At 33.7% G+C, this 19022-nt stretch overlaps 3 protein-coding genes across 6 annotated transcripts; 2 read left to right on the top strand and 1 right to left on the bottom strand.

The window, feature by feature from the left end:
- The first annotated feature begins 1631 nt into the window (after positions 1 to 1631).
- Positions 1632 to 2905, top strand: LOC115963653. Its single transcript, XM_031082747.1, has 2 exons — positions 1632 to 2050; positions 2096 to 2905. The coding sequence occupies exons 1-2, from the start codon at positions 1885 to 1887 to the stop codon at positions 2677 to 2679; spliced, it is 750 nt and encodes a 249-aa protein (XP_030938607.1). The 5' UTR covers positions 1632 to 1884; the 3' UTR covers positions 2680 to 2905.
- A 2846-nt stretch (positions 2906 to 5751) lies between these two features.
- LOC115977540 (nifU-like protein 2, chloroplastic) lies at positions 5752 to 9442 on the top strand. Its single transcript, XM_031099438.1, has 4 exons — positions 5752 to 6042; positions 6133 to 6235; positions 7633 to 7943; positions 8995 to 9442. The coding sequence occupies exons 1-4, from the start codon at positions 5941 to 5943 to the stop codon at positions 9181 to 9183; spliced, it is 705 nt and encodes a 234-aa protein (XP_030955298.1). The 5' UTR covers positions 5752 to 5940; the 3' UTR covers positions 9184 to 9442.
- A 765-nt stretch (positions 9443 to 10207) lies between these two features.
- Positions 10208 to 17989, bottom strand: LOC115977539 (ribosome biogenesis protein BOP1 homolog). 4 transcript variants are annotated; one of them, XM_031099435.1, is made up of 19 exons: positions 17682 to 17989; positions 16774 to 16851; positions 16136 to 16246; positions 15873 to 16027; positions 15615 to 15732; positions 15391 to 15492; positions 15035 to 15191; positions 14828 to 14936; positions 14628 to 14730; positions 14326 to 14476; positions 14093 to 14225; positions 13884 to 13990; positions 13701 to 13771; positions 13514 to 13574; positions 12469 to 12696; positions 12230 to 12314; positions 11751 to 11929; positions 10596 to 10705; positions 10208 to 10544 (listed from the first exon to the last, which is right to left on the bottom strand). In XM_031099435.1, the coding sequence occupies exons 1-18, from the start codon at positions 17871 to 17873 to the stop codon at positions 10620 to 10622; spliced, it is 2226 nt and encodes a 741-aa protein (XP_030955295.1). In that variant the 5' UTR covers positions 17874 to 17989; the 3' UTR covers positions 10208 to 10544; positions 10596 to 10619. The 4 variants fall into 4 exon arrangements, with proteins under 4 accessions (XP_030955295.1, XP_030955296.1, XP_030955294.1 ...); XM_031099436.1 differs by having other exon boundaries at positions 10208 to 10705; positions 16136 to 16230; positions 16767 to 16851; XM_031099434.1 differs by having other exon boundaries at positions 10208 to 10705.
- Between the last annotated feature and the right edge of the window lie 1033 nt (positions 17990 to 19022).

Genomic DNA, 19022 nt, shown 5'->3' with positions numbered 1-19022 from the left:
AATATTCATCATCTTCACAGTTCACTTCATAGTTCATGCTTTTTTTTTTTTTTTTTTGTTTGCTGTTATTTTGCTTAGTTTTCTCTTTACTTTGATTTTGGATAATGACTTTCCTTTAAAAAAAAATGTCATAGAGATCTATTCATTATTAGTTTTTATGTTATTTCAATTTAAAATATAACAATGATTGCATTTAGTTAGTTTCTCAAGTGGACTCCACTCAAACAATACACACACTTTTACCAAAATATTATAAATCCCTAATCTCTAGGTGTCTTTCTTTTTATTTTTTCTAAAAATAGAAAAAGGACGTTGTTCCTGTTATTTTCAATTTTTAATTGCAATGCGCGTTGCTCGAATAAGTGTGTTTTTCTTTTCATTCTTAGCTTTCAAATTCATTTATTCAGGTCTCATCAACATCATTTTTTCACAAAATTTGATCCTTTTCTCATATTTCCAATTTTTTTTCCTCATATGTTTTTCTCTCATTATCATCATCTCATTTTTTATATATTTTAAGTTGATTTTTTGTTTTCCTTTTGAATCCAGGTGCCTTATAAGTTGTACCGACATTGATATGTTTCTGCAACAGAATTTAGGTTGCGCTAGAGATAAGAAACATTCTCAAGTCTTAACTCCCTTCCAATTTGAAAAAGGGGAAAAATTGTTAAGAATTTCACAATGAAAATGATAATGAATGGAATTTATTTTATGAACGGTCATCATCAAGCACAATTCTAATAGGAGATGCTAAGGCTTTTAAAAAAAAAAAATTCTTTTATATATTTATAACAAATTGAACAATTTTTTTAATCTTATTTGAGTTTTAAAATGTTATAAAATGTTAAATTTGACTATTTTATATAGAATATAATTATTATATTAATTATGAGTTATGACTAGTATATAAATATATAATTCGGCCCAAGTGGAAAATCCGGGCTACGCCCTGCGCTTGACAATTAATTGAAAATGCAGCTGTGTTCTTGGTCAACTTATTTGCTATAAAAGGTGAATTTAGCAACTAAGCTGACTTATTTTGTCTTGCAATCTTGTCATTGTTTGGGGCATCCTGTGTGTGTAGAATTAACGTTGTTTTAAAGAAAAAAGAAAAAAAAGCAAAAGCAAAATGAAACAAAATAAAAACTGTTGGTGCAAACATAATAATAATGGAAATAATACACAAAGAGAAACAGAATAGTACTTCTGAATATTATTAATATAAAGAAAGGAAATACACAATACTATTTGGACTGAGGCGCGGCACTCGCTCTCTTTAAGGAGATTCAAGCCCTTGGTTGGCTAACTCTTGTAACCGGTGCAGACCTTCTCCATTTTTGATATCTCCACTCTTCACCTCCCCCTTGCGCACGTATCTAGCCCAATATCTGAGACAATTCATGTTAGCCCATTAATCACCACAATTAAAAAGAATAAAAAAGTCTTTCTCCTTTTCAATGTGGGATTAAACATTTTTCACAACTCTTCATCTTCTATATCCACTCCACATCTTTACATTTATTTTATAACATTTACTCATTTTAATTATTTAATATTAAAATGTTCCAACAAAAACAAACTGGAGGGACACACCTGATGGTATCAAAGTGACATATACTCTTTGCAGGTAACTAGTCATCCTCATCCTCGTCCTCATCCTAAATTCGGATCTTACGTACCTTAACCTTGAAACAACAGTCTCCCACTTCCATATTATTATATCTTACCCTTACCCCACTTCCCCTTTCACCACTTCCTTCCAAACTTTTGAAGTAAAAGCAAAGAAAACCCAAACCTAACCAATCATATCAAATATAGCTTCTCTATCTTGTTCTCCTTCTCCTTCTTCTTCATGCACACCATTCTCACCCCAAACTCACCACCATGGAACCCTTTTCTCTTCCTCAAAGCCCAACCCTAGATTATAGCTCCAGCGTTGACACCTCCCGTCCCTTCCGCTCTGTCAAAGAAGCCGTCGCCATTTTTGGCGAGCGCCTTCTTCTCGGAGAAATGTACTCACCATCTCCAAAGCCTTATAACGTGAACGTAGGAGAAATGTTCTCACCATCTCCAAAGCCTTATAACGTGAACGTAGGAGAAATGTTCTCACCATCTCCAAAGCCTTATAATATGAGTATAGTTCCAAACACTACAAGAAATTTGGTATTTAGCGATGACGATGACGATGACAGCCCTACAAGAAACTTGGTCTTTAGCGACAACAAAAGAGAAGATGAAAGCTTGGTTTTATACACTCTAAAGAAGCTTGAAGCTGAGCTAGAGGAAACAAAGGTGGAGTTGAAGTTGTTAAAAGAGAGAGAGTCTGAAACCGAGGTTGCATTGGCTTCATTAAATGCTGAGCTTCACAAGAACATGTCAAAGTTGGCCAACGCCGAAGCAGCTGCTGCAACAAATGCATTGATAGCAAATAGAAACAGAGAAGTTAGAGAGGATCAAGAGAGGAAGAGAGAGTTGATGATTAGAATGGAGGACTCGAACACTTTGGCTCATATATTAAGTTTACGTGAGGAAGGTTATTTTGGAGGGAAAGTGCAGGAGAAGAAGGCGATGAAGAAGAAGCCTATTATTCCTTTGGTGGGAGATTTGTTTTCAAGGAAGAAACGGTCTTCTAAAACCATGCAAAACCCTCTATATTCATCTCCCAACGTGTATAATTGAGAATTTAATGTGTCTTTAATTTGGTATTATGTCTTTTTTTTATCCTTATGTGATTATAAGAGCGTTAATTGCTTTGTGGAGGGAATATGTATGCAAAGGTTATATAACCTTTGCATACATATATATAGATATATCTATATCTATATATATTCATGAACTATCTAAACCTTTCCATGGTTAATATTTTGTACTCATATTTGGCAATCTGTTGGAGGAAAATGAAGAAAGGGACTTTGAGTTTAGAAACTTTTAGTTTCCAGTTCCACTAATGACTATTGAAATTTCAAGTTTTTCTTTTTAATCCCCTCGTCGTCTGACAATCATCTTTTGGCCTTTGTTACTAATCAATGTTGATTTTGAATGTTGTTACCAATCAATTGTTGATTAGGAATGGGCATGGATAGAGTCGAACTGAGGTTGAGTTAATTTTCGACCAAACCCAACCTACTTATATTAAGAAAGTAAGAAACTCTAACCCGTCCCCCCAAAAAAAAAAAAAAACTCTAACCCAACTAAACCCATTTAGCCCTAATAATTAATAACTAATAACAAACTCAACACAATTCATAGGAATTGGTTGGTTTATTAGGGTTGCGGTCATTTTGACAATCCTAGTAAAAATTCATCTAACCATTTAAGCTCATTATTCAATATAAACGATTTCAATTTGCACAATTGAACTTAATATTCAATTAATCAAAATTTAGTCTCAAATACCAAACTAAATCAAGATAAAAAATTTAAATAACACCCAAAATATAAATTAATAAAACTAGTAAATTTGAAATACATATATGTTTTAAACTATTAATAACATGGGTCGGATCAAAACAGGTTTGCTAAGTTAGTGTGGGTTGAATACACGCCATTACTATCAATAATTAATCTCGAAAGTTCCAATTCCTAAGAACCATCAATCTTGTGGATGATCTGGAAGAACCACCATAACGTGGTCACCCTCATCACTCCCCCCCCCCCCCCCCCCAAATCTAGTTTGGTTTTGTTTTAGGTCGGTTTTTGATGGATAATATTTCAAAAAATAAGGGTTGTGACCTAGGAAGGTCCAACCTACAAACTTAGATCATGATCCAATTGTGTTCACCTGAAAACATATATGATGTAGTTGGCTTATTTTAATTTGTTGGTTAGCAACATTTTTTGATATCCTTCACTCGATGTAATCTATTTTGGGTGAAACTTGAACTTTTACAACCAATAGTCCAATATAAAGATTTTTTTTTTTAAAGGCAAAAAAAAAAAAAAAAAAAACTGGTTGGCATTTAAAAGAAAGAAAGACAGAAATCTCCCAACCAAAATTTGGGAAAAAATATGTAAAGATGCCTAAAATTTATACATCATATTTTAGATTAGGTATCAAGCTTTTAATTTTGTCAATTAATTAAATTCAGGTTGGTGAATTGTTATTGATTGTAGCTACCCTTCAGTAGGTGTGCTTGGCTAGGATATAGTCTTGTCATTTGTGTGCGATGGTTGGGCACCTATGGAGCTTGCTTACGCATAGTAGAATGGAGAGTAAAATTCTAAAAATCTTTAAAAATTCTCAGGTGATGAAGAGTCTTTTTATAAAAGTGACTCTTCTCACAATAGATTGGGTCTTATACAGGAAGCTTGTATTGCAACACACTTCTCAAAGCAGGTGCTAAGACCCTGTACCAAGAGCCTCTCAATTATCATTATATGTATTGTCATTATTGTGTATATGATAATTAAATTATTTAGATTTGAAGTCTTTATCCATCTATGTTGTTCATTTTATATTATTCTAGATAATTGAGCATAGAAGAATAGAAACCCACTATTAAACTCTGCATTTCACCTAATTTTTGTTTATAAATCAATTTAGCAACTATTCGACAAAGAAGGCAGAGGGGGAAATCTCTATAAAAAAAATAAAAAAAATAAAAACTTTTAGAGCAAGGAATTGACTGCTAAAAAAAAAGTTATGTAGGTGAAAATAAATACAAAATATTATTAACTGCTTTTTGCTAATGAAAATGAATTACCAAGATGAGTATGAATTTTCCTATCAAAAAAAGAAAAGAAAAAGAAGATGAGTATGATTTTCAAATTAAAATATTTTAATAAATTAATAATAACTTAATTGACAAAATAAAAATGATTATCATAATAAAAAAGAACCTAGATAATTTAAATAAAATTTTGTATTTAAAAAAGGTCTAGATGGTTCGATGACCTTTCAAGTACGTGAAAGAATAGACTTCAATAAAAAAATAAATAAATAAATAACTTAGCGGCGCCAAATTCAACAGTAGTAGATTTTTTTTTTTTTTAATGAGAACAGTAGTATAATACTATAATCTTGAATCACAATCTAGAAGAGGAGAGAGGCCCTTGCTTCGGTGCTTCCCATATTTTAATTACTTTTACCCCCACGTACGTAGCCTTGTAATTCAATAGATAATCGACACCTGGCTTCTTCATGTCCCTTTATTGTAAAGTTTGTAATCCTCACGCGACTCTTCTATAATTTTTTTTTTAATAATTTAAATCTATTATAATTTGAGATTATTATATTTTTCAATCTAAAAAAAAGCTTAAAAGTGTAATGAGTAAATTATTTTATCCAAAATCACATGGAGAGTAGTCTTGTTTTGTAGGTTGTGGGGGGATTTTTCACTCGCTCTGGGTGTAGTCCCACGTCGATAAGAAATGCGCTCCATTCATGCCTTATAAGCGCTTGGTACACTCATATTTATGTCAAGCACTTATAAGACATGAGTGGAACGCATCTTTTGTCGATATAGGATTGTATCCAGAGTCTTATTTTAACAAAAGTTAAAGATGTATCTACTTATATAAAAAAAAAAAAAAAAAAGTGTATATATCTATTTAGTTTTTTTTTTTTTTTTTAATATGGGTTTTTTTAAAAGAAAAAAACAGTAAAAAACAAGTATTCCTATTTTATAAGTAATGTTTTAGTATAAGTTATACGTGTATTTTTACCGGAATTTTTTTTTTTTTTTTAGTTTCGTCACTGCTTACCTAAAGCTAAAGGTACAGAAATATTTAGGAGTATTGATAACGAAAGATACTCCCCGAGATAACTGGAGGGATTTTTATTTTGGTCCCTTCTCTTCTGTTCTCTTCTGTTCTCCGCTTCTTGTTTGTTTCCCAAGAAAAACGGAAGGAAAATAAAAGGCTATATAAGGTCAGAAAAATAAATAAAAACTAAAATAAAAATCCCAGAAAAGAAAAGAAAAGCGGTTGAGACTAGCAGAGATGCAAACTGTGGTGGTAAATACGGCGTCGTATTGCGGCAGATCCCACCAAGCCCTAGAATCTCCCTCGTCCTCTTCTTCTTCTTCTTCTCGCTCCTCCAAGGTTCTTTCTCTCTCTGAATCAATTTCATTAATTTTTTTTATAATTTTTGGTTTCAATTTTTCTAAATCGGAAGTTAAAATTTGTTGACAGAGTTGTGGGAGCTTGTTTCGTACACATGTTTCTCTCGCGAGGGGATATAATCCAGTGCGGCGGAGCTCACGCTGTTCCGTTCAATCTCGTTCACGCAGCCTAGGTAGGTGTTTTTTTTTTTTTTTTTTTTTTTTTTTTTGAATTGAAAAATAGGGCAAATTGGTGGTTTCTATTGATTGTTTCATTGAATTTTGTAGCTGTTTGTATTCCAAAGTAATTTAATTAGATCAATCAAATTAAACCTAAGTGTATGCAAATTCAAAACATTTTTGCTTTTTTTTGTTGTTGTTGTTGTTTACTTTTTGTGGACTTTCTTTCTGCTAAATTGCTAATGTTAGAAAACTAATAGTTTTTATACTCTGAATGAAAAGAAGAAGAAGACGAAGAAGAATCTAATAATTTTTGTACTTGATTATAGTGTACCAAGATTATGTGCATTTTGGCTATATATATATTCGTAATAATTGGGAGTCAGAAGGCTTTTAGCTAATTTAGTATGATTTGTTATGGGCTAGTTTCAGTTGTTTAGTTTATTTAGAGATATTTTAATTACGACAACAACAACAACAACAACAACAACCAAGCCTTGGTCTCAAAGTTTTGGGTTCGGTTATGGACCCTTAATAGAATAGTCAAGGTTAGCCATATGTTTTATTTTCCACCATTTTTTATTCTATCAGAAGTCAAATTCTTTGTTACTTCTTTAATTGACGTATTACAATTAATGACTGGGCTCTAAAAAAAATTACACACGACAGACAGATGGGTAAAAAGTGCAACATTTAGACCCTTTTTTTTTATTACAATTCAGATTGCACATCAGAGTTTTGTGTAGTTTAAGGACCCAACCAGATTATTTTACGTTTTTCAAACATTCAATTGCTATTTTTGGAACTTGAGTGACCAATTGAAAAATTGGAAAAACTTTAAGGACCAGAATATGGCATTTGTACTATAAGTTACTTTCCCTATAGGAAGCATTCAAAAAGTCATTAACATTGCCATTTGTTCTGTCACAAAAATTGTATACTAATTGTTAATGGTGATCTTGGTTTTTAAATCTGTCATTAATAAATATGTGGAAATTGTACCAGATCAAAATTTTGTTGAAACTCAGCCATCAATAATATTATTAATTTGACTGTACAAGGTAAATTGTTGGAGCTTTTGGGAAAATTGTGATGTAACTTTTAAATTGTGATGTAAGTTAGTGAGATAATTATTTCAAAATTTCGGCTTGTCCAAATTTACCATTAAATCATGCGACCTATAAAAAGCAAATTTTTCTTGGTCTGAGTATGAGAACAAAATGAAAAACCAAATTCTCTGGAAACGTTAAGCTTCAAATTGAGAATTGATTTTTGTTTTATGTGTAATGAAATGTTTTTCATTTTTTTTTCTTTGGAGGGTGTTAGGTCATTTGTGGGTTGGCCGTGATTTCACTTTTCCACTTTTAACCTTTTGGATCTTAAAAGTTGTCTCTAATTGCATATTTTACAGTTGTGAAGGCTGTTGCTACTCCAAATTCAGCATTGGAATTGCCACTAACTGCAGAGAATGTTGAAAGTGTATTGGATGAAATCCGACCTTATCTAATTGCAGATGGGGGAAATGTGGCATTACATGAGATTGATGGCAATGTTGTACACTTGAAGCTACAAGGAGCTTGTGGTTCTTGTCCTAGTTCTGTTATGACAATGAAAATGGGCATTGAGCGTCGTTTGATGGAAAAGATGCCTGAAATAGTTGCAGTGGAACCAATAGCTGATGAAGAATCTGGCCTTGAGCTGAATGAAGAAAATATAGAGAAGGTAGTATTTAATTTTCAGTAAAAAAATTCATGCATTATAGTTATATCACAGCCATTAGAGCACTCAAACCTTAACCCTCTTTGCTTTGTAAATTGTTTTACCATACCAATGGACTGCATAGATAGTATTGCATTGCTGAAATGCAAAAATTGTGTTATTTTTCTGGTTTTGCCTTCAATAATACTTGTCATACAGAAGGGTGAGAGAGTAAGAGTCGGTACACAATAAAGATTTGAAAAAGAAGCCAAATTTCACTTGGGCTGAACAAGTGGAATAAAATTGAGAGAGGGTGAATCAAGGAGATACATTAATTAAAAATGTTATGAGTTTTGAACATATGGAACGTAAACATTGTTTCATAACAACAACAACCAAACTTTAGTTCTAAAAATCTTGTAAGATTCAACCACATGTATTCTTTTACACCATTCTATAGTATATATCCAAAGTCTTGGTTGTTGGCTATGGAAGTTTACAAAATTGATACCTAATAGGTTAACATCGTTGTCACTTGACTCTTACCAAGTGATCGGCCACTAGGGGCCGAAGCTGTAGCGATGATATTAAGAGGGTCCTTTATCTTTGTTGGCTTTTAAGTAGTTTTTCTGGAGAGGCAACGATGAATTTCATTAAATAAGGTAAAAGCATTCATTGTAGGGCTTAGTTAAGAACTTCAGGACTTGGAAAAACTAAATCTATAAATAGTTGATACATGATAGTGATGCATTACCAAGCAACTTAAGTTATATCAGGCTAAAAGCTAGGATTCTCTTTTGGGTTGAGTGTGATCTTAAATAGTGAATTTTAGAATTTTTGCTAAATCTATTGAATCCGTTCTTTGATGGTTGAACTGCAATGTGGACTCCCTACCACCTATGACATATGTAGGTTTTGTTTTTGAGTTGTTGCCAAAGCTTGCTTTTATGTTCCTTACTCCAACGGTAGGGTTGCAAATTCATCCTCCCTCCCCCCTCTCCAACCCTCCTCTTTCTCAATTTTTTAGGTGCTTTTTTCAATGTTTTGTCTATCATACATGTCTTGTCCATTTCAGGTTCTTGAAGAAATCAGGCCCTATCTGGTAGGGGCAGCTGGTGGATCTCTCGAACTAGTGGCAATTGAGGAACCGATAGTCAAAGTAAGGATAACAGGACCAGCTGCAGGGGTGATGACTGTTCGTGTTGCTGTTACTCAGAAATTGCGAGAGAAAATTCCAGCAATCGCAGCAGTTCAACTTCTGTAAAATCTCAGGGAGAAACCAAAAAAATAAAAATCCTATTATATTCTTGCGATTTTTTATCACAGCATCTTGCAAGTAAGGAGCGTTTATACAACTCTGTAAAACTTTTGTGATAGTTTCATATAATATGTACAGTTTTATAATATTTAGTGGGCTAACAAAGTTGAGAAAATTCTTGTTAATGGAAATTTAGGCTTGCTGAAGAAACTGTTATCCATTTCCATGTTCAAACTTTAATGTTAAATTTGTTTTGGCCTATTTAGTATCTGAACTTGATTTTGGTTCAACCAAAAGGATGATTGGTGTTTGAGGAGTTATATGGAAATACTTTGTTCGAAAATGTGTGGTAGATCCAGGATTTATGATACATCTAAAATTAAGACCTCTAAACAAGACTCTATCAAACTTTCATGGCGTGTCAACACTAATAGAAGTTGTCTGTGCTTCCTCCATCCCCAGAACAAATACAAGCAAAAGAAATATGCAAATTTTGGTTTTTCAAATTGTAATGGGCAAGTACCAATCAATGTAATGGATTTAAAATGCCTTCGCTTTGCTTAAACTAAAAATCTTCTTTTTGCAATTAATATGGCTTGGTCTATAAAGCAGCAACTCTCCAATCTGTTTTTTGTGCTTGCTTTATATCTTGTCTTGAGCTTGACAAGCATATACGGTGGCTGCTTGATTTACCTGTCTTGCGTCAAGAAAGTGTGGATTGATCTAATGGATTATGGAAACAAGAGAGAACACAGATTTTATACACACAAGTTTGCATACTTGTAAGTCAGTTGGGACCTCAGCTAGTGGCTTATTGATAGCTAAAATAAATTGTCAAATTGAAGAGTGTAACGAGCTATGTGATTTGGTCATCTAAATCTAGAAAGGCTACAAAGTCTTTCACCTTGCAAAACAGTGCCAGAAATGTGAATGAGAAACATTTTCTGGAATGCAACCATATTTGAACGTTGCTTGGGAATAGACCGTTTGAGATTATGTCTATAAACTGCATTGTTCCACACTGCAAGAGTGAAATCAATGGGTTTATATAATAATAATAATATATAAGTTACGTGCTTACATATGTTCCACATGCATTGTTCATGAATTCAAGAAAAATATGGGACATTCTTCCCAAAATTGTAATAAAATAATAACAAAAACTGAATTTTAAGTTACATGCTATGTCAAAAATTATAATTGGATCACGTTCACCAAACACATATGAGACTGAACTAGAGCCAGAAACTCAGGCAACAATTAATTCCTCTCCAACAATGAAACAGTATATTTGCCAACAAAACTTCAGGTCTCTCTCCTGAGACTCAGGAGACGGATCCCCTATGATCACCGTGCTTGCAGCGCACTTCAGTGTTTGTCACTTTCCCCTCTTAATGACAGTAAAGTTTGATCCGCACTTCAGTGCGTGTCACTTTTCCCTCTCAATGACAGTAAAGTTTGATCACTGAATCAGCACCGGCGGTGAATAACCAAGGCTGCCTTGGATGGAACTTACAATCCATTACTCCTGCAATACAGCCATTAATCAATGGCATTTATATAAATTTCTAATCAACATGATACACACTGATTATATGTATGACGTATTCAAAAGCCCTATATAGAAGCAAACACAAAATATTATACTTTCTCCCACACTTTTGGTCCTATTTTAGAAAATTTTAAGTTTCTAGGAGAAAGTCAATGTCATTCAAATAAAAGAACATAAAATTTCCAAACTATCCTACTTAATTTAAACTCTAATAAACAAATGAAAAACCAGTATTAACTTTTCAAATAAAGTAAAACGTAAGTTAGGAAAGTAACTAAAAGTTTATCCATTGACTTTTCAAAGAAAACTATATTTAGGGATATCTTAGAATTAACCAAAGGGCTAACAATATTGGATGGAAGGAGGAATTAAAATAAAAATCATATCAAATGCCAACATATTAGACTCCCTACACTAACTAGAGTGACATCCGTTTATTTTAAAATATTATTATTATTATTATATTTTTTTGGGACAAGGAACCTCGGTATATACTTTACAAGCAATGTCCAAAAATAATTTGTGTGTCATCTATTTAGATAGAATAAATCACACATAAAACAATAGGGCATTTAATTAGTTTTGCCTTGATACTGTCACCCCTAGGCCACGCCAAAATCCAGACTTATGTGAACAGATTATTGTAGAGTAAGATCATGATTGGAGCTGAGAGACTGAGACTGGTTAGCCTCTCACAAAGAAACTTGGTCAATAGAACTATATAAGGTCCCATTTGAGTTTCAAATCAAGTTTTCTGAATGATTGGTTTCAGAGTGGGGTTTAATACAGAAATACAGACACTTATCGATGTGTGTGTGTGGGTGGGTGGGTGGGTAATATAATGGCTGTATTTAATTATATGTCTTCAGCTCTCGCCAGTAAACAAAAATAATAATAAAATCAGTCAAACTGTTGCTGTTCATTTTTTTTTAATAACTGTTGCTGTTCCTTTTAAAATCTTCACCTTCATACTCAACCACCAGACAAAAAAAAAAAAAAAAAAAATGCTGAAAATTCTTACCTCTACCATTTGAGCTTGTATGGCCTCTAAGAATTTCAAGTGGGACAATAAGAGGATTCTGGTTGAGATCTGAATAAACCATGCCATGAAAAACATATGCAGTGCAGTCATCAGAGCATGAAGCAAATAGGGGATATGAGCGATGGAAGGCAACATTGGTAATATCTTTTGGATGACACCTGAGAAATTTCCACACATGTTAGAGAAATCCACCACCATACTGACAAAAATATATTGGAGGATACATGTATTGTAGATTGCATAGTATTTGTTTTCTAAATAATTGCAATCAAATGATCAATGTGCCTGTTACCATAACATCAATGATAATTCACAGAAAAAAAGAAGAAGATAATTATCATAATCATTGCAGAAAAACCTCAAATAAAGTATATAAATTGAGGAAAGGCACATTTTTCAAATGGAAAGTTCTTTTATCATTAAAGCCTAATCATTTATAGTTTTGTCCAGAAACATACTTTAGAATTCTGTAAGGTTTAGATGAAAGATCCATGTCAAACCAACACAATTTTCCCTCTCTGCTCCCCACAATTATATTGTCACCTGCATGGAAAGCAATCCTCAGATAAATTGAGAAGATAAATATCACAATAACAATTGATTGTTTCCAAAATACATCAACAAAAGAAAATCTAATACAATTAAATTTTATCCACAATGTAAAGATGTGATAAAGGAAATAAGATTGGAAACATACCCCCAGGATGAACAGAAATGGAAGAGACTTCACGGAGTCCAGTCTCGAGCTTTTTGATAAGCTTTTGTTTCTGCAGATCATAAGCACGAATATTCTTCTTTGTTGAAATGAAAAAGATTTTTTTTGTAGGATGGAACACAGATGAAACTGGAAGTCCACGCAGCTTGAATGGAATTCTTTGTGTATGCTTCTTAGAGAGCTGGTGTATAAGAACAGCTCTTGATTCGCGTAATTAAAAAGTCAAGAAAATTCAAAGAGATTTACAAAAATAATTCCATACTTATCAGACCACACTCAACTAGCAAAAAATGATCAATTAGATAAAGTTCCATGCTCAGATAATGGCATGTCATATTTAAAGTACACTTTTCTTCATTTCGGACCCCTGCATGCAACCAGTGGGTGTGTGCATGCACGCAACTGCAGGTATGTGCACATGCCACTAGGTCTATATCATATTTCCACAAATTGCTTTTCACATTTACTTAACCGCATTTAATTGTTTTGAATCTTTCTTCACTAGGTAAACTGAAGTTCGACCTTCAGTTAAATAAAGTTTCTTAAAAAGTTGAGCAGGCAGAGGCAACACAGCCACTATGATCTGTTTAAGAAAGAAGCATATTGATAAGGGTGATTATAAAATTTCTTGCCAACAATCTAGGTATACCTCATCCCGAAAGAACACATCTATAAAAAGCATGATTAAAAACTATGACCAAGTTCACATTCTTGCCCCTACCAAAAAAGCCCATTGGACCAAACAGATTTATAAAAAGAACTATCTGACCTGCTCTTCAGACAATGAACATGCAACAGATCAATAATCAAAAGGGGCATTGATGTTTTGACATCAGTAAGGGTATCCTATATATCAAATAAGGGGTCAAACTCATGAATCCCTAATTTTTACATGACTAGAGGAACATATCAGAAGACTTTCAATTGACAAATAGAAGAGTTGTTCAAGCATATCATATAATAAATAGTATTTTTTTTTAATCTAAGAAATAGTAATATGTAATCAATAAGACTGGAAAAAGGATATCAGCTGGCATGACTGTTGAAAAGTAGTCTCCCTTACGATGCCATTCTACTGAAGATACTGTCTGTAACAGCAGAACAAATAAAACAATTATATTTTTCATTCCGTAAATGGATTGAGTCTACTCTATCAGGATAAAGGCAGGACTGGAATGGTTTCAGACGGGTAGTTGGTTTAGAAGCTTAAGTACCTTAAAATGCCTTAACCTGATTCCTTCATGCTTATCATATTGATGCCAGCTTGCAACGGACACCTTGTCGCCTAATTTCATGAAACATATCATGCAAAGGTCAGACATTTTGATTTGATATAGATTTAATTAAAAAAATAATTTAATCTAGGATATTGAAAGTAACGGATATTTCATACTGACCAGAATCATCTGGCGCTACAGGTGTCTCAAAACGGAGGAGTTCTTTTATATTTTTCTGTTCTTCTTCATCTCCTAAACCAGTATTCAAAATAAATACCTCTTGTCCCCTGAAAAACATACACTAGTTGATTTACACTGACAGGGAAAGCATTTTTCAGCATTCTTTTCAACCCAGAAAAGAAACAATAAATCAATTTAATAAGCCTTACACAGAGACAGCTACAATAGGAATCTCACGCAGAGGATTCCATGCCACAAATTTAACTGCTTCTTCAAACTCCCAGACTCTAAGACATCTACCAGTTTCAACCTCCCAAATTCGCACAGTTCCATCAAGCGAACCTTTGTGAACAATAAAAAATTATGAGACCCATATCCAACTAAACTCTTGTCTAGTTGCCCGAATAAAAATGCAATTAAAATCAATGAGTTGCATCCAAACCTGAAGCAAGCCACTGTCCAGAAGCTTCAATGGAAATTGACACAACAGCATCCATGTGACCTTTGTACTCAAGATAACATGTTACAGGGTAAGGCTTAAGATCCCTTCGACTTGGAAGTTTGGGTTTCAAAGATTCTGGATCAATATTAATCTGGGACATAAATAGGATTACTTTTAATTAATTCGATCACCATCATAAGATTAGAAGAACATAAAAATTTGACGATCTTGCAAAATGACCATCCAAGGCAATCTAAACAGAACCAATAAATATTTTCCCCAAATTGGGGCCTCCCACTTACACGTTTCTTCCGAACTCGAGGGCACAAGTATAGATCCAAACAACGTTCAAAAACATCCTTAACAGCATTATCATATGCCGGGATACTTCTCAAAGATGTATACCTAATCAAATTGACATTGATTAGATGTCTCAGGCTCAACAATCAAACAAGAGAGACAAAAATAGACATTTATTACACAAAGTCACATCTTGCATTACCTTCTAGGAATAAACTTAGGACGATCTTCCTCAAACATCAATTGATAAGAATTAATCTCTTCTTGTGTTGGGATGTATTCTAAAGAAGGGTTATACGATTCTTCATGGCCTAAAAAGCAAATATGGATTAACGTTGTTGCTCAAGTTTCTTCACATAAATTATCTAATGTAAAATTATAAAATCCAGAAGATGACTTAAACTAATACCTGGCAATTTTGACTTTGGTGCGGGAATGAAAGATAAATGATTAGCCTTTTCTGTTGAGCTGGAATCATCTCCCCACAAATGATAGAATTGTTGTTCTTCTTTTGGCTTGTCACGCTTTATTAATCCCATACGAATTGCTCTAACAAGCTTAACAACCTGTGATTCGTAAAAGAAAGTGCAGGACATGAAATATGGATTGATTCAACTCAAAGGTCCAAACATTTCTTTGTTTTGAGATCATTGACCATCAAAAGGGAAATGAAATCTAAGGTATACGAAGTAATAAAGCACCCATACTTTGCCAACTGGCTATGATCTTACATTACAAAGAAGCCACACATTCAAAATTCCATACCTTCTTACTTTCCCATTTTGAAGGAATGAACCGCCTCTTCGGTTCCGGTGCATTTGAGAGTGGATGCTTGGCATCATCCCATTTAAACCAATCAACATATGGCTGCATTTGGAAAAATAATAATAATTATACTTCAAGCATAAAATTAAGTATATCATTTGTCAGAAGCCAATATTGACATCCATCTGAAATTGAAGAGCACAGAATGAATGGCAACTACACACCGCATATGGATCAAAGTCAGAATGTGGTGCCTTTCCTTTGAGCAATCTATTAATAAGTTTGAGCTCTTTTTTGGTCACCTCTACTTCCTCATCATTATACTCATCATAAACCTTGAGCCTGAAAAGTAATAAAATAACACCATAATCAAATATATAGTTTCCCCAAAAAGACCTTGGCTTAGAACTCTTCATCAGTACTTTCAAGGAAATAATGACAGCAACAATGAGAAAAATGATAATTTTGATCAATAGACTAACCAATTTTTAGCGTCATCAGCACTTTCAAGAAATGATTCTACTTTATCTTTTCGCGTTCTCTTCTTTATCTTTTTCCCATTAAGGTCATATCCAATATGCTCCTCATCCTTATACCATACCAAGGGAACATCTCCAACTGTATTTCGAGGAGCCACCTGAAAAAAGCAAGAATATTACAGTCGGACAGGATAAACTTGATAACTTTAAAATTTTATTCATTACAACACCAAAAAATAACTAAATTAATATATAAATAAATAGACCTCATCTTCAGAGGAATCACTCTCTTCAACTCCTTGATGGGATTCAGAGCTGTTGCTTTGATTTTCTTGATCATTGTGCAAGCCATCATCAACATCTGAGTCGACAACACCCTGCCAAAAATATTAAAATATTGCAGAGCACAAAACCAAAAGTTTTCAGGCTACAGAGAAGCATGAAATTTCACAACATTAAACATGAAGGGCAGAGAAAACCTATTTATTTCTGTACAGTTTTTGAGTAAAAGTAGCCAAAAAAAGAAGAAGATAAGTAATTAAATTTTCAAATATGCTGGCCTTTTGTTTGATCATGACACATTAAAAATGTAACCTCCGCAGGAGAGAGGCATAATATAATGATCTAGAAATTAGACTTGTAATAGTAAGATTTGCACTCTGATTATTCAGATTGATTTGAATCAACACAAATCAAATAGATGGAGCAACAAAAAGAATCCTTACACATGTAATTGATGAAAATACATACTGAAATTGATAAATACAAAAAATTAATCTTCTTAACTCAAAGCTATTTCCCTTTTCATTCACTGAACTTGATATTTTTTATCTCCTATCTTTTTCATCACTTTCCTGTTAATTAAGCATACAAAGAAAACAAAACGAAGGCAATTACCGTGTACCTCATCTCCAGATGAACCACTTTCTCCAGCTTCTGAATCACTCAATGATCCATCAAAATCACCATCCTCTGAAAAATCCTAGAACCACCAAAGCTAATTTACTCATAAATTTCAACAAACATAGAACATATCAACAAATTCAAAACTCCATAGATATACTCCTTCATATATTTGCACCACCCAGCTCGTCAATCAAATTCTCGTAAGAAATAAACGTAAAATAATACCTAACATGTAAAAACCAAATGCAACGTAAACAAAGCCACTAGCTGGTGACTTGAATTATCTTAAAAACATTCTAAAGCAAACAAAAACAGAGAAACAATGAATAAACTCAAACAAGTCGCGAAAATCCGTTTACTTGTATACTTCAAAACACGGCTAACCTTTAACAGCTGCATTAAGCTCAGTCAGTTCAATGCTTTTCAGTTTCTTTTTACATTACTGCTTACAAACCCTAAGCTTCAAAAGCTCAATAATTTACTATTTTTTTCCTTACACAGAGCTCAATTATTATTATTATTTTTTAAATGAATTTTGAATCTAATAAGATTCAAAAATTATTGAAGAAGAAATGGCTGTTATCGGAAAATGAAGCATGCCACTCATTCCGATAGCCACTACGGCCAGATTCCGGTGGCCGGAGATGATACAACAGAGAAAACAAAAGCTCTCGGATGAAGAATAAGTGTGTTCGTGAACCTAAATTTTCAATATATATATATATATATATTTAATGTGAAAGCCATAGCGTATCTAAGCTCGAATTCACTGACAGTAGAGTGGTAACCAAATCCTTAATTATATATTGTTTTCAAAACTTTCTCGAGAAAGCAAAACAAAATATATTTTTTACCAGAGAAACAAACAGTGGCGTATCGAAGTTGAGAGAGAGAGGAAGTAATTACCTCAGAATCAGAAACGTAAGGAGAACCGTAATCAGGATCAGAATCAGAATCGGAATGAGATGGTAATTGTTTTTGTTTTTGTTTGAGTTTGAGTTTATTTTGTTCAGTGATTGAAGGCTGTTCTTCTTCTACTTCTTCGGATTTGGAATTTTGAACACTTTTGCTTTTCTTCTTTTCCTCCTTAATCTTCATCTCTCTCTCTCTCTCTAAAATGGTGTATGAGTTTTGAGAAGGCGGAGAAGGAGATTCTGAAGAAGAAGAAGGGGTTAGGGTTTAAGGTCTGAGGTCTGAGCCTCTGAGGTGATAGTGTATCGTGGGCTTTTTTTTTATATAGAAAAATGTCCTGTGGGCTTAAAGCCCAAAATACATAAATTTAATTCAAAATTAAAATGATTTTTTTTTCTATATCCATTTCGTCTAAATTAATTTTATTAAAACTAAAAACAAAATATTCTTCCTGGCTGATCAAGTCCTATGAATTGCAAGTTCACAATAAACACATTCAATTGGAGGGTAGCAAAACATTTTATCCTTACATTTTAGAAAAATATTCAATAAGTTGCTTTTGGATTTAGATGGCATAAAAATGTTTCATTATGCTGTTATACTACGTTATTGTAATCTCAATATAAGAATCTAATATGACATTATTTATAAAGATGATGAGATTAAGATGATGTAATATATTTTGTCATTTTAAATTATGGTAATGTTAGAAAAAATAAAATAAACCAAAAATCTTACTGTGGGGCCTGATAATTTGCGGCCCAAGCTCACTTCTCGTTTGGGCCCAAGACCCAGGCCGAGGAGAGCTGTCTTCCGAGGACGCCTAATGAAAGCCCAAGAAGGGCACGAGGACATGGCCGAGGACAAATCTTACGATCGGCACCTCCCAAAACACCCGGAAAAAGAGGCCAACTTGGTACAGAGAAAGGGCAAGGGAAAAAGCCGCCAACACAGTAATACGGAATTTTGCATCTGACAAGCCCATACTCAAAACCATGCCCTTGTGCTTTTTCAGCAACCCCCAACCACTCTAGGTATGGGATGATTAGACAGGCCTGCACCCCAAAAAAAGTAATATTAACACGTGGACACAAAAAGGGGAATGGAACACTGGTATAAAAGGAGAAGAAAACAAAGATAAAAAAGGGAGGCCGGTGAAGCTTAAGTCTGGCAACCCTTGCTAATGGAGGGTTTAGCTAGTCAAGCCAAGCCCGCCCATGCAGTAATATCCGTAGGAACTATGACTGAACCGCTCACCTGTGCCCAAGGTCATACCTTTAAAGCCCACTCTCTACAAATCATATTGTTGGGGCCTTTTATATGCGAGCCCAACAT

This window comes from Quercus lobata, chromosome 2 (assembly GCF_001633185.2).
Source record: "Quercus lobata isolate SW786 chromosome 2, ValleyOak3.0 Primary Assembly, whole genome shotgun sequence".
Lineage (NCBI taxonomy): Eukaryota > Viridiplantae > Streptophyta > Magnoliopsida > Fagales > Fagaceae > Quercus > Quercus lobata.
Note: the sequence above shows the minus strand (reverse complement) of the source record. Positions and strands in the feature narration are given on the sequence as shown.

Excerpts from the sequence above, each read along its gene's own strand:
- LOC115977540 (XM_031099438.1), top strand. The coding sequence starts at position 5,941 with ATGCAAACTGTGGTGGTAAATACGGCGTCGTATTGCGGCAGATCCCAC. Across the intron at positions 6,043-6,132 it reads CTTCTTCTCGCTCCTCCAAG|AGTTGTGGGAGCTTGTTTCG; the intron begins GTTCTTTCTCTC and ends ATTTGTTGACAG. Across the intron at positions 7,944-8,994 it reads ATGAAGAAAATATAGAGAAG|GTTCTTGAAGAAATCAGGCC; the intron begins GTAGTATTTAAT and ends TGTCCATTTCAG.
- LOC115977539 (XM_031099434.1), bottom strand. The coding sequence starts at position 17,873 with ATGAAGATTAAGGAGGAAAAGAAGAAAAGCAAAAGTGTTCAAAATTCC. Across the intron at positions 15,733-15,872 it reads GCTGATGACGCTAAAAATTG|GCTCAAGGTTTATGATGAGT; the intron begins GTTAGTCTATTG and ends ATTACTTTTCAG. Across the intron at positions 10,706-11,750 it reads TACAAGCTCAAATGGTAGAG|GAGTAATGGATTGTAAGTTC; the intron begins GTAAGAATTTTC and ends GCTGTATTGCAG.
- LOC115963653 (XM_031082747.1), top strand. The coding sequence starts at position 1,885 with ATGGAACCCTTTTCTCTTCCTCAAAGCCCAACCCTAGATTATAGCTCC. Across the intron at positions 2,051-2,095 it reads GCCTTATAACGTGAACGTAG|GAGAAATGTTCTCACCATCT; the intron begins GAGAAATGTTCT and ends ACGTGAACGTAG.